This window comes from Camelina sativa, chromosome 13, assembly GCF_000633955.1.
Source record: "Camelina sativa cultivar DH55 chromosome 13, Cs, whole genome shotgun sequence".
Taxonomy (NCBI): domain Eukaryota; kingdom Viridiplantae; phylum Streptophyta; class Magnoliopsida; order Brassicales; family Brassicaceae; genus Camelina; species Camelina sativa.
The window spans coordinates 7342252-7354031 of NC_025697.1; the positions used below are offsets into that span (position 1 = coordinate 7342252).

The window sequence follows — 11780 nt, forward strand, 5'->3', positions numbered from 1 at the left end:
GCGTTGTTTACAAGGAAGTGCATATTAAACTGGCCTAGTATCGATCTATTATTGGATTCAAATGACCAACCTCTTCTTATACTGAAAAGATAATAACCCCATATCAAATTAATGAAGCCATGTTATTCCTTTATTCATCTAAATCTTGTCATCTCGTTTTCACAATAGTATTTAATGGGGTGAATTGCACTTAGAACTACTTTATATCAAACTTCTAATGTGCAAGAAAAGCTTTTAATGTGCCGACATAAAAAAAAAAAAAAGACTCCCTATCCGATGTTATTATCGTTTCAGTGTAGGATTACAGTCCATGAAATTGTACGATCCACAATGAAATTACACGTCTCATATGCTATATAATTTTTTTAATATTTTTTAATTAAATTTGAATTTTTCAGCTGTATATATAATACGAATATGATGATCACATGAGAGAACTCATAACATAACACACAATAGTGAGCAAAGAAATGGCTTCATCACTTAATATCATCGAGGTAGCACGAGTCACCCCTTCGAACTTTGACTCGTCTGAGTCCCTCACTCTCCCACTCACCTTCTTCGACCTTCAATGGTACAAACTCCACACGGTTAAACGAGTCATCTTCTATAGACTCACCGACGCAACTCGCAATGTCTTCGAGTCAGTCATCGTCCCCAAGCTCAAAGCCTCTCTCTCCTCATCCCTCTCCCACTATCTCCCACTGGCTGGCAAACTCGTTTGGGAACAACTAGACCCCAAACCGAGCATCATCTTCTCTCCAAATGACGCCGTCTCATTCACCGTCGCCGAGTCAACAGCTGATTTCTCTAGTTTATCCGGCAACTTACCGTTCTTCTCCATTGAATTATACCCGTTAGTCCCCGAGTTAAGTGTCTCCGACGAGTCAGCCTCCGCCGTGTCGTTTCAAGTCACGTTATTTCCAAACCAAGGGTTTTGCATTGGCGTAAACGTACACCATGCAGTTTTGGATGGAAAAACGACAACCATGTTTCTCAAATCCTGGGCTCGCAAATGCAAAGAAGAAGAAGCCGCACACACTTCCCTACCACAGGATCTAACCCCATTTTACGATCGTGCCGTCATAAAAAGTCCAAGGGATTTGGATACAGAGGTCTTAAACGTTTGGCACTCATTAGCCAAAATGTTCAGCGGCGGTAAAGAACCCGAAAATCCCAAAAGCTTAAAGCTTCTGCCGTCGGGGGAGGTCGGTACTGACGTGACTCGATACACTCTCAGTCTCACTAGAGAAGATGTTGAGAAGCTTAGAGAGCGACTCAAGAGAGAATCATCTGTTTCCTCCTTAGCAACGAAGGAGCTTCGCTTATCGACATTTGTGGTAGTTTTCTCGTACGCATGGACGGCTTTAATCAAAGCCAAAGGCGGTGATCAGGAGAGACTAGTCGGGTACGGATTTGCGGTGGATTGTCGAAGCCTCATGGATCCACCGGTTCCATCGACTTATTTTGGCAATTGCATTTCTGCTTGTTTTAAAACGCCCATAAAGGCAGAGACGTTTATGAGTGAAGAAGGGTTTTTGGCTGCTGCGACATTAGTTAGTGATTCGGTTGAGGCATTGGACGAGAGTGTAGCATGGAAGACTCCAGAGCTTTTGGAAGCATTTGCGACTATTCCACCAGGAGCACTACTTCTCTCCGTTTCAGGTTCGACCCGGTTTGGAGTATACGGGTTGGATTTCGGGTGGGGCAGACCGGAGAAAGTGGTGGTTGTGTCGATTGATCAAAGCGAAGCGATTTCCATGGCAGAGAGCAGAGATGGAAATGGTGGTGTGGAGGTTGGCTTCTCTCTCAAGAAACATGAAATGGATCTTCTCATTGATTTGCTTCATAACGGCCTAAAAAATTAAATCATTTTTCTTTCTTCACAAGAAAAAGAAAAAGGTGATATAAGGCTAAGCTTCTTCGTCTCCAACAACGTCCAAACATGTACACTAAGTCAATCGAAGCGGAAGATTCGATTGTAGGCTTTGTAGCTGTGCATTTATTCTCTCTTTCTACTACTTGTTTCTGCTCTGTTGCATCACACAACTGCTACCTGTTGTATGCTCTATTTTATACTCTGTTGTACCTCAAGTTTACTCAGCTGCTAAGCATATTTCTGTTATGTTGCATTACTCCACGATTCCCTTCTTTTGCTCTGATGCACTTTGAGGTTTACCCAGCTGCTTATAAATGACTTGTTGTTATGAGCTTAAAACATGATTGGTTGAGCTCTCACTTCTTGGATCTTCTCAATAAGACACCAATGTTCACCACGTCACTTCATTCCATGTGACTTCACATTGAGCTGTCTTGGCTGTTAATCTGTATGAGGAATCACTGCAATCTTTGTCTGTACATGTGGTTGCACCGGGACTTGATCACTGAATTATGTGTATGAACTTGTGGTTGTATAAGACTTGCTCACTAATTTTTCATCATCTCTCTTGAGTCTAACAACCGGCCAGTAACAACAAGAATTTTGATCATATCTTCAATATGGTCTGATTGAAGAGTGTTTAGAAGTAGTAACACAAGATTTAACTTCTTGAGAAGACGACCTTCCCAATCCGTAGAAACCTGGATTAATCCAACAAGGGGAAAGTGGAGGCACAAAGGCTTCGTTCCCCACGTTCTTTTGGACACCCACGTTCTCATCTACCACCAAACTTTCAACACTCACATTGATACCGTCACCAACCTGCTCTGTTAATATTTCACCAAACTTTTCTACCCTTTTATTTAGACGAGTGAAAATTGACAGGGGCAGAGATATTATATCAAAGTAAAAAAGCAATAATCTCAAAACAAAACTCCATCAAACTTGACCAGAGAAAAGAAACCAAATTTGGCGAGCCCAAACTGTTGAATCTGTTCGAGAAAATGATAAGCCGAAAAAGAAAGAGAGTTGAAGTTGCATTGAATCCCATGAGATTTAACGAAATCGAAACATTACAGTTGAATTTGCAAGAATGACTTCAAAAACAAAGAAAGATATTTAAACAGAGATTTCAGTACTTGGTTTGCAGAGATTGGGAAAAGTAGGTTTCTTGTTTCCTGCATAGTTCATATGACTTGAGCTTGGTAGTCATAAACGTTATATATGAATTCCATCTAGCTCCTCCTAATTCAATAGCTCTCACATCTCTATCAATTCCACCGTCTTCCCCTAAGAAAGTATCAAAAACCCTAATTGAATGAATCCAAAACTATAAAAAAAAAAACTCAACATCAACCAAATCACTAACTTTCTCATCGTTTGGTTGCTTCTGTCCAATCGCAACAACATTTAAATATAATGAACGGAAACACTTTCATTCATCTGTCTGATTAGAAAGTGTTAACAAAGGAAACAATTTGGGAAAACTCAATTTTGATTAGAAAGAAAGTGACAGATGAAACAATTGCTTCTGTCAAATCACAACAAGAATTTTTCCAAATTGAGTTTTTTTATTCAAAGCAAAAGTGTTAACAAAGGAAACACTTTCTTTCATCTGTCTGATTAGAAAACAAGAAAAAACAAGCACATTTGTTTGAGTCACTCTCTCTCTCTACTCTGCAGTCTGATTATTACTAGGCAATATCTGCAACGCAGTTCTGTTACTGTCCTTGAAAGTAAGGGCCTTCATCATCTTCTTCAGTTGCCTCATGCTCGCATCTTTCAAGTGCTCTTCATCAATCCCGACCTTCTTCTTCTTCTTAGCCTCTTCACCTTTCTTCTCTCCATTCTCATTATTGTCAACATTCATCATCAACTCCATGCTGTTCTCTTTGTTCTCGACATTGACAGGCTTCAGAGCCGAGTTCTTTGATGGAGTTGTTGATTTGCTTGGTCTTGGAAATTGAGCTGAGATTGATCGTGCTGCAAATGGAGATAACGGAGTTGTTTTGACTTCAGCCTTTTCAAGAAGAGGAGGAGTATTTGGAGCACTAGCAGCAGAGCCTTCTGATTCCGAAAGAGTAATCTCTTCATCAGCAATATCAGATCCCAGTACGGCTTGGTTCGAATCAGCTTCAGAGATAGTGCTATCTGAGTCAACACCAGAATCATCTTCCACTTCAGTTTCTGAATCACCAGCATCGCTATTGGTTTGGTTCACCATTGTGTCTTCTTCATCGAAATTGTTGATTTTCCCAGGTTCAGCGTCATTCTTCAGAATTGCCTGTTCGGTTTTCAAATCACCAGCATCACTATCGGTTTGGTCCACCTTTGTCTCTACACCGAAACTGTTGATTTTCTCAGGCTCAAACTCATTCTCCTGAATTGCCTGTTCTGTTTGGTCCTCCTTTGCCTCTACATCGAAATTGTTGATTTTCTCAGGCTCACACTCATTCTCCTGAATTGCCTGTTCTGCGTCTTGTGGGTCTACTGAAGAATTGTCGGAAGCTAGAACGTTCTTGGACTCTGCGGAAAAAAAAAAAAAAAAAAAAAAAANAGTGTAAACAAGAGACTGGTTAAGGCGAGTTATTTCTATACTTGTTGTATACCAAACGTTCTATACTTGTTGTATACCGATACCATTATCAACATTGTGTGTCTCAGTGTTTGCATGTTCCAAGACAGGAATATCACCAAGATCTCCAATCTCCTGTTCACTGTCATTCTTCTTCTCACACATAACCTGCAAAGTTTCTTCTTGTTTGTCTACTTTGACTAAGCTATTCTCAGATTCTGCAAAAAGAAAGCTGCAACATTTAGAAATGCAAACAAGATAAGTAAATATAAACATTGATGGTATATAAATGCTTGTGTTACCTTTATCATCAGCCCTAACTTCACTCATCTCTTCCTTGTTGGTCTTAGTGTTTGCATCCATAGCAGCAATCTCACCAATATCAACATATACCTCAAGATCTTCAACTACTTGGTCACTGTCATTCTTCAAGTTCTCCCATACTTGTTCCATAGAAACACTTAAATCTCTACCTGGGATAACTTCAGCCTCTGAACCTGCATATTACCACAACATTCATTTCAGATCAACCAATTTATTTGACTAAAGCACAAACATTGAAAGAGAGAAAATGCATTGTATGTCTAACCAGCTGGATTCTTCTCCTGCGCAGATACTTTTTGTTCTGTATATTCATTCCTCGCTGGCTTATCCAAAGTTTCTCTAGTCTTCAAGGTCAGATCAGCCATACATTTTTCCAACAGCCTGGTTGATCTCCTAGTGTTGTACACCGACTGGACCAATTCATCCTTCTTAGCACAAGAAGTTGCTGCTGAAGCTTTCCTTGTGGTTCGTGCTGCAGGCGTTTTGGGCACATTGGCTTCAAACTTGACAGTGTTAGTCTTGGGTTCTTGAGGAACGTTTTCCTGGTCCATTTCTCCAGCAAGAGACTTGCTCGTAGAACGACAAGAACGGGACACCAACAGTGAAGACGACTGTGGTTCAGCTTTCATTGTAGTCTTTCTTCGAGTTGTTCGAGTAGCAGTACTTGGTGGCTTCTTAGCTACACTGGTTGGAGACAGCTCGGATTGATTCATGTACTCATCAAGACCTTCAACCTATTGATCCAACAGACAGTAAAATCAACAAAACATTAGTAGTAGGAATTAATCCTGCACATGTAATTCAGAATCTAAGAGCACATATTGAGAGTCTCTCTGTGCGTTGAATGAAATCGCAAGCAAATGACCAAAATGACTAAAGATCTAACACATAGACAACCCAAGAGGCGAAACCACGACTCCCAAATTGATCTCACAGCAACATAACGCAATTCATAAACATTTATGAGGATCAACCAAATTCACCATTCTTAGATTAAGAGTCTAAGCGCATCAACAGAGGTAGAGCTAATTGATGTGAAGAAGGCAGCGCGATAACTAGAACAAGAAACATTGAGATCTAAGAATCAAAAACATCTCCGGCTCTAAGACTTTTAACAAATCGATCATGCACAAATCTGAATCAAGTCAGGGATCGATCAGAACAATAAATCTGAGATCGAAACTTTTCCAAAAAAAAAAAAAAAAAAAACCAAAAATGATTACTCGCACTTGTTCGATTTCACAGATGTTCGTCACAATCGGAATCATAGAAATGAATCCCTAAACAAACTACAGATTTAAGATCTAAAACGGAAACGGAGCGAATAGAGAAAAGAAGAAAGACTTACGATCTCAAGAGCACTGAGAGCATCGGCCATGGCGATATTGGTCATATTGGCTGGGATTTTGTTCCTCTTGCAGAGAAATTGAAGATCTCTTCTGAGAAGGCTGTGGAAATCCATCTCCGGCGACGAAATCGAGAGAAAGGTATCTTTTGGGGTTTGGGTGTTTTGAGAGAGAGAAAGAGAGAGAGAAATCGAATTTTGTTGACAGAGAAAACAAGATGTTTTTTGCTATGAGTGTGAAGATGTGAGGCTAAGGGGTATTTATACCTCATTCCCCCCACAAGAGAAGACGAGAAGCCACCACAATGATGAATCTCTCTAAGTGTGACCGTTGGAGCGGATTTTTTGAATTTTGAATTTTTTTAATATTTTAATTTGGGTTTATTTTCACTCTTTCTTTCTCCGTTTTTGTTACTTGGTATTTGTATATTTGTATCTGCCAAAATAAGGAGGATATATTCTGAATTAGAAAATTACTGTATTTTGAAGAGCATTTTAGGAATATTTTATTTATTTCAATCATACAGTAAAAAAAAGAAAATTGATAGGCTCCCAAAAAATAACTTTCGCTCGAATCTTCTTCTTTTTGTAAATCAGAGAAATATAAATATAGCCATGGGCCATATTTGAGTAAGAAAAAGAATAGCCATGGGCCTTAGAAACTGTAAAGCCCATATCAGAGTGTAAATGGTATTGTGAGTGATGATGTGTTCACTCGGTCTTTTAACTCGTTTTCTCTTCTACAGTTCAAATTATTTCAATTTTTCATGTTGATAAAGTCCAAATCAAATACCTTTTTCTCGTTATAGCTTATCCTTTTGCTTGTGTAAATGACTCGATACTTTTCCCTTTGTAGGTTTAGAAGATAATTAGGACTCACCAAAAGTAATTTTCAAAACTAGGAAAAAAAAAGAAGCAAAACAAGCGTTACAACTTAAACTCATACAACATCATAACACAAGAAATTTTGTTCGTTTTGAAACGCATAATATAACACGCCCAAACACTTCAAATTTTTATTATAACATTGGGTACGTAAAACACACATAGAGGAAGAGTTTGTTTGCCATGAATGGTGAGTCTTGTCCAAATCCTCGAGACTTGTTGGACGGAACCAAGCTTTCTCCTCCATCACTGAGTCCTCCTGACCCCCACGAGTCTCGTCCGTTGTGTCGGTTGAGGAGGATGAGGAAGGTCCAAAGACACCAGTTTGAGGATGAGGAGACCAATATTTGTCGGAGTCAGGCTTTATTAATTCATCAGGCACTTTACTCGATTGCATTTCTTCTTCTACGTTCTTATCATAGGCCGATGTGTGACCATTCCTGTTAGCAATACCTCTACATGAGAAAAAATTTGGTTTTACCGATAAAAATAATATTGGTTTCTTTCATATATGTTTTGTATCAAAGTGAGACTTTCACTATAGCAGTCGTATGGATAAAACAAGGAATATGATTGAGTATATATAACCCCACCAATTTATCTTCGGTTCAGAAATTAAAAAGTTTAATTTCCATATATTTTAAAAAGAGAATATGGTATTGGAAATAAATGGTTATTGAGATGCTTTTATACCCACTAACATATTCCTGCATGCTGTCGGTTCATTTATTTATATATGATTTTCCAATAAGTAAATTTGTTCACGTCACGTCTAGTAGACCAAGGTGAATGACATGAATACAAAAATATAGATTTTATATTTTACTAATAATAAAAAAAAATAGGCTTCGTCTAGATTCAGAATGGTGCAATCTTGTTTACAAGAAAAAACCCCGATAAACTCGTTGGCAACAAAACATGATCCCCCCTTCGACGACCAAGAAGATTAGATGACGTTAGTGCCAAGAAAAAAAAACGTTTTTTCTCTATCAGTAGTTGAGATGGGTGGGTAAAAATACAATTAACTATAGGAAGTGTAATGATCCACCATTAATGTTCATCCGTATTTATAATTTGTAATTAAGATCAAGTCTTCTTCACGATCCACAGTCTACACTAGCTTCTTTTTTTTTGTTTTTTTTTTCAAAATGAGGGTATGTTCAGAATTTGAATTCGTTAATAAATAACTAAATGAACGATCCAAGTTCTTAATAATATCACTTCTAGTAAAACAAACAAAAAGAAAAAGTGAGGAAGATTTATTGTTTTTGTTTCTCTCAGTTGACCCTCCAAGATGAAGGGAATTAATGATAGGTACAAAGACACGTGTCACATTATGAATGGAAAATCTGGTTGAGGACCTTTTTTGGTATTATCACGCCCTACTGGATATGCCGCCATATCCCGACTACCGTGATCTGTGCTTACAACTTTAAAAAGAAAAAAAAAAATATATATATATATATATATACATATAACAAATATATATACATTTGGGTGTATAAAAAAATAATTTATTGTAATCTTCTTGTACGTATAGTCTGCAAAATGTTAGATGTGATGATCTGAAATAAAACTAGAAAATCCCACCATTTAGGTAAAAATAAAATAAAGAGGGGATTCGTACAAACCTTATGAAGTTCTTGTTTTTTTGTGTGTGTGTGTTATCACCATATGGTGACTTGTTTCACTTTTTTTTTTGGATTCGTATAAACCTTATGCATATATAGTAGACTTGTTTCACTTTTTTTTAAGAAGCACGTTTTTATATATACGTGATGATATAACACAATAATCTAGACAACCTATTTACGATATTCAGTCTATGTTCTAATTAAAATACGTTTTTCCCTGTAGCGTCTTATCCGTTTCTTTTCGAGAACAAAATATTTACGAAACTTATGAAAATGAATAACGATGGAGGGAGAGTGAGTAAGAAAAGGAAGAGATAGATACCGAGAAGCGAGGAGACCAGATGCGAAGGGGCCTGAACGAACACCGTTGACTATGTGCTTCCCGATCACCACAACAATGCTCTTCGATTTAGCTGCCATCCACTCTGTAAGTTTACTCTGTTTTTTTTAGCAACAGAGAGAAAGAGAAAGAGAAAGAGAAAAGAGAAGAGAAGAGAGGATAGTGAGTTGTGTGTATTGAGTGTGTGTGTTTTTATAATATTTAGCGTGGAAGAGATGGGAGGAGACATAAAAAGAGAGCACACCATACCCATACGATTCATGTGTGCTCCGTTACTTTCTTAAAAATAGTCTCGATTAGTCAAATCAAATCTAACGTCACCGTTTGGGTTTTCGTTTGACGCCGTTAACTCGACGAATGTAACAACCGGGCCATGGGACCTCTAATGGGCTTTTCACAAGTAAGCCCATCTTGTAAAATTTAAAGGATGATGAATGTTGATGACATGATTGCTCCCTTTGCTCCTGCAAGCAAGAAGCATGGTCAAGTCAAACAATATTTCCAAACAAAATAATCAAAGGTTACACTGAAAACGTGATTCGTGGCCATAGATTAGGAATATAATGAAATCGAGAAATAATCTAATATTCAGAAAGATTTGTGATCCTTGTTTGGGGAAAGATGAGAAAGATTGTGTGGATAGAGTGAACCGTGTGTAACACACGAAAATGTTGCGATTACCACGAAAAGGTTATCTCTTGGAGCTTTTGACACATCACAGTATCACACTTAAACCAAAAAAAAAGCTTCTCTACCATCAATCCTATTACAAAGCAGCGCATGCAACTAGATCGAAACTAAGAATTCAAACAAGCTTTCGTCGTTCGGATCACATCAGAACGAGAGAGAGATGGCAACGTCTGGTGCGATTTCAGGAGCTACTACTGTCTCTTCCTTCTTCACCAAAACTGCTTCAACTTCAAACCCATCTCCCAAACTCCATTCCTCCTCTGCTTCTGTCTTTTCCCAGGTCTCTCTCTTCTTTACAAACCGATTTGAAATTCTCAATGTGGAGGGTCGAGTTTGATTTCTTTTTTTCTTTCCTCTTGAATGTGATTTGGACTTAGCTTCATCTAAAAGTATGAATCTTTTTGTTTGTTTGTGTGTTTAGAAATCTGGGTTTCAGGGAGTTTCTTTGGAAGATTCGAAGAAGAGTGTATCAGAGATCTTTGCTGTCTCTGAGAGAAAGATTGGAGGGTTAAGTGGGTTGAGAAGATTCGAAATCAAAGCAAGAACAGCAGCTTCCAAGACAATTGAGGTTGAAGTAGACAAGCCTTTGGGTCTGACTCTAGGACAGAAGCAAGGCGGTGGAGTTGTCATCACCGTGAGTTTTTTTCTCTCTTACTAACTCTGCAATGAAGTGGCATTCTTGTAAACATGTTGTTTTTGATTCATATCATGGGCGTTTGTCAGGGTGTGGAAGGAGGTGGGAACGCAGCAAAAGCTGGGCTTAAATCTGGAGATCAAGTTATCTACACAAGCAGCTTCTTTGGAGATGAGCTTTGGCCTGCAGATAAGCTAGGCTTTACTAAAACCGCAATTCAGGCAAAACCTGATTCTGTCTACTTTGTTGTTAGCAGGTGAGTGTATGTGTTTGCCTCTCTTGGTTTAATTTTGGTGGTGAATCTTGCTAGAAACTTTGCTTCTTCTCTTTGAAAAAGGGGTAAGTTTGAAATTATCAAAATAGTTTAATTATGTGTGACCTGTTTCCTTTGATTCTTGGCACAAAAAATCAGTTAAAACATATATAGTCTTTATCACATATTTCCATGGTCTAATGCTGTGGCTTATAAGTCTTCTTACTGTACTAAGCATAGGTTTAGTTTTCTTCCTGTCGTCCTATGTTATCGCCTTAAATTTTCGCAATACTAAGCTTCATAAATTAGTACTTGAGGTTTCTTGTGATGCATTCAACTCGCTAAATTAGTACTTGAGGTTTCTTGTGATGCTTTGGAGTCGCTTCCCTTGACAATGGTGGAAATTCTGTTAATATATATTGTGTCATTGTGCGTTAGAGGATAAATGCTTTGTGTGAGGTTCTTGATGGTTTCTAATGTAATTTTTAATCATACACAGAGGTGCAGACGTTGATGTTAAGAAACTAAATAAGCGTCCGGCTCCTCCGAGGTTTGGAAGGAAGTTAACTGAGACTCAGAAGGCTAGTAGCAATCTTTTGTTCCTATGATTAAATTATTGCATCTTAAACCCCTTTTATAGAAGCTTAACTCAATTGAATTGTCTTAACATTCTCTTTTGCAGGCAAGAGCTACTCACATTTGTCTTGATTGTGGATTCATTTACACTTTATCCAAACCTTTTGATGATCAAGTGAGTGTGAATCTTCTAGTTTCAATTTATACTACTTTGGTTTCAGTTGCATAACGTTTTCGGTTTTTCAGGTCTATCTCTAGATATTTATAACTAAGCTTTTGATGTTTTCTTCCAGCCGGATACATACGTATGTCCTCAATGTATAGCACCAAAGAAGAGGTTTGCGAAGTATGATGTGAACACAGGAAAGGCCATAGGAGGAGGATTGCCTCCGATTGGTGTCATTGTTGGCTTATTGGCCGGTCTTGGAGCTGTTGGAGCTTTGCTTGTCTATGGTCTTCAATGAAAATTTTGAACTATAATATGTCAATGCGACAGTGAAACAAGCCCTCCTCTCAATTGAGCTTTGTAATTTTGTAAACCAAGAATGAATGTTGATGACATCATCAACTTCGGAGTTAAATCATTGTAAATCAATTTCAGTTACAACTTTGGTTTTCTCAATTTTTTTTTTTTTTTTTTTTTTT

General features: G+C 38.0%; 4 protein-coding genes across 7 annotated transcripts; 2 read left to right on the forward strand and 2 right to left on the reverse strand.

Annotated features, from left to right (window-relative positions):
* Positions 420 to 2238, forward strand: LOC104735746 (phenolic glucoside malonyltransferase 1-like). The gene has a single exon (XM_010455591.2). The coding sequence runs from the start codon at positions 471 to 473 to the stop codon at positions 1866 to 1868; it is 1398 nt and encodes a 465-aa protein (XP_010453893.1). The 5' UTR covers positions 420 to 470; the 3' UTR covers positions 1869 to 2238.
* On the reverse strand, positions 3392 to 6387 carry LOC104735747. Of its 2 annotated transcripts, none has more exons than XM_010455592.2 (5): positions 6127 to 6387; positions 5044 to 5512; positions 4757 to 4951; positions 4514 to 4672; positions 3392 to 4405 (listed from the first exon to the last, which is right to left on the reverse strand). In XM_010455592.2, exons 1-5 carry the CDS (start codon positions 6238 to 6240, stop codon positions 3552 to 3554), a joined length of 1791 nt encoding a protein of 596 aa, XP_010453894.1. In that variant the 5' UTR covers positions 6241 to 6387; the 3' UTR covers positions 3392 to 3551. The 2 variants fall into 2 exon arrangements, with proteins under 2 accessions (XP_010453894.1, XP_010453895.1); XM_010455593.2 differs by having other exon boundaries at positions 3400 to 4405; positions 4520 to 4672; positions 6127 to 6381.
* On the reverse strand, positions 6993 to 9143 carry LOC104735748. Of its 2 annotated transcripts, none has more exons than XM_010455595.1 (2): positions 8965 to 9143; positions 6993 to 7448 (listed from the first exon to the last, which is right to left on the reverse strand). In XM_010455595.1, exons 1-2 carry the CDS (start codon positions 9060 to 9062, stop codon positions 7064 to 7066), a joined length of 483 nt encoding a protein of 160 aa, XP_010453897.1. In that variant the 5' UTR covers positions 9063 to 9143; the 3' UTR covers positions 6993 to 7063. The 2 variants fall into 2 exon arrangements, with proteins under 2 accessions (XP_010453897.1, XP_010453896.1); XM_010455594.1 differs by having other exon boundaries at positions 6993 to 7463.
* LOC104735749 lies at positions 9663 to 11757 on the forward strand. 2 transcript variants are annotated; one of them, XM_010455598.2, is made up of 6 exons: positions 9663 to 9952; positions 10094 to 10306; positions 10396 to 10562; positions 11059 to 11144; positions 11247 to 11310; positions 11429 to 11489. In XM_010455598.2, exons 1-6 carry the CDS (start codon positions 9833 to 9835, stop codon positions 11457 to 11459), a joined length of 681 nt encoding a protein of 226 aa, XP_010453900.1. In that variant the 5' UTR covers positions 9663 to 9832; the 3' UTR covers positions 11460 to 11489. The 2 variants fall into 2 exon arrangements, with proteins under 2 accessions (XP_010453900.1, XP_010453899.1); XM_010455597.2 differs by having other exon boundaries at positions 9669 to 9952; positions 11059 to 11140; positions 11242 to 11310; positions 11429 to 11757.

Coding starts and splice junctions, on each gene's coding strand:
- LOC104735746 (XM_010455591.2), top strand. CDS start 471: ATGGCTTCATCACTTAATATCATCGAGGTAGCACGAGTCACCCCTTCG.
- LOC104735749 (XM_010455597.2), top strand. CDS start 9,833: ATGGCAACGTCTGGTGCGATTTCAGGAGCTACTACTGTCTCTTCCTTC. Junction 10,307..10,395: donor GCGGTGGAGTTGTCATCACC/GTGAGTTTTTTT, acceptor GGCGTTTGTCAG/GGTGTGGAAGGAGGTGGGAA. Junction 11,141..11,241: donor AGTTAACTGAGACTCAGAAG/GCTAGTAGCAAT, acceptor TCTCTTTTGCAG/GCAAGAGCTACTCACATTTG.
- LOC104735747 (XM_010455592.2), bottom strand. CDS start 6,240: ATGGATTTCCACAGCCTTCTCAGAAGAGATCTTCAATTTCTCTGCAAG. Junction 4,952..5,043: donor GCAGGAGAAGAATCCAGCTG/GTTAGACATACA, acceptor GGTAATATGCAG/GTTCAGAGGCTGAAGTTATC. Junction 4,673..4,756: donor AGTTAGGGCTGATGATAAAG/GTAACACAAGCA, acceptor TTCTTTTTGCAG/AATCTGAGAATAGCTTAGTC.
- LOC104735748 (XM_010455594.1), bottom strand. CDS start 9,062: ATGGCAGCTAAATCGAAGAGCATTGTTGTGGTGATCGGGAAGCACATA. Junction 7,464..8,964: donor TCTGGTCTCCTCGCTTCTCG/GTATCTATCTCT, acceptor TTTCTCATGTAG/AGGTATTGCTAACAGGAATG.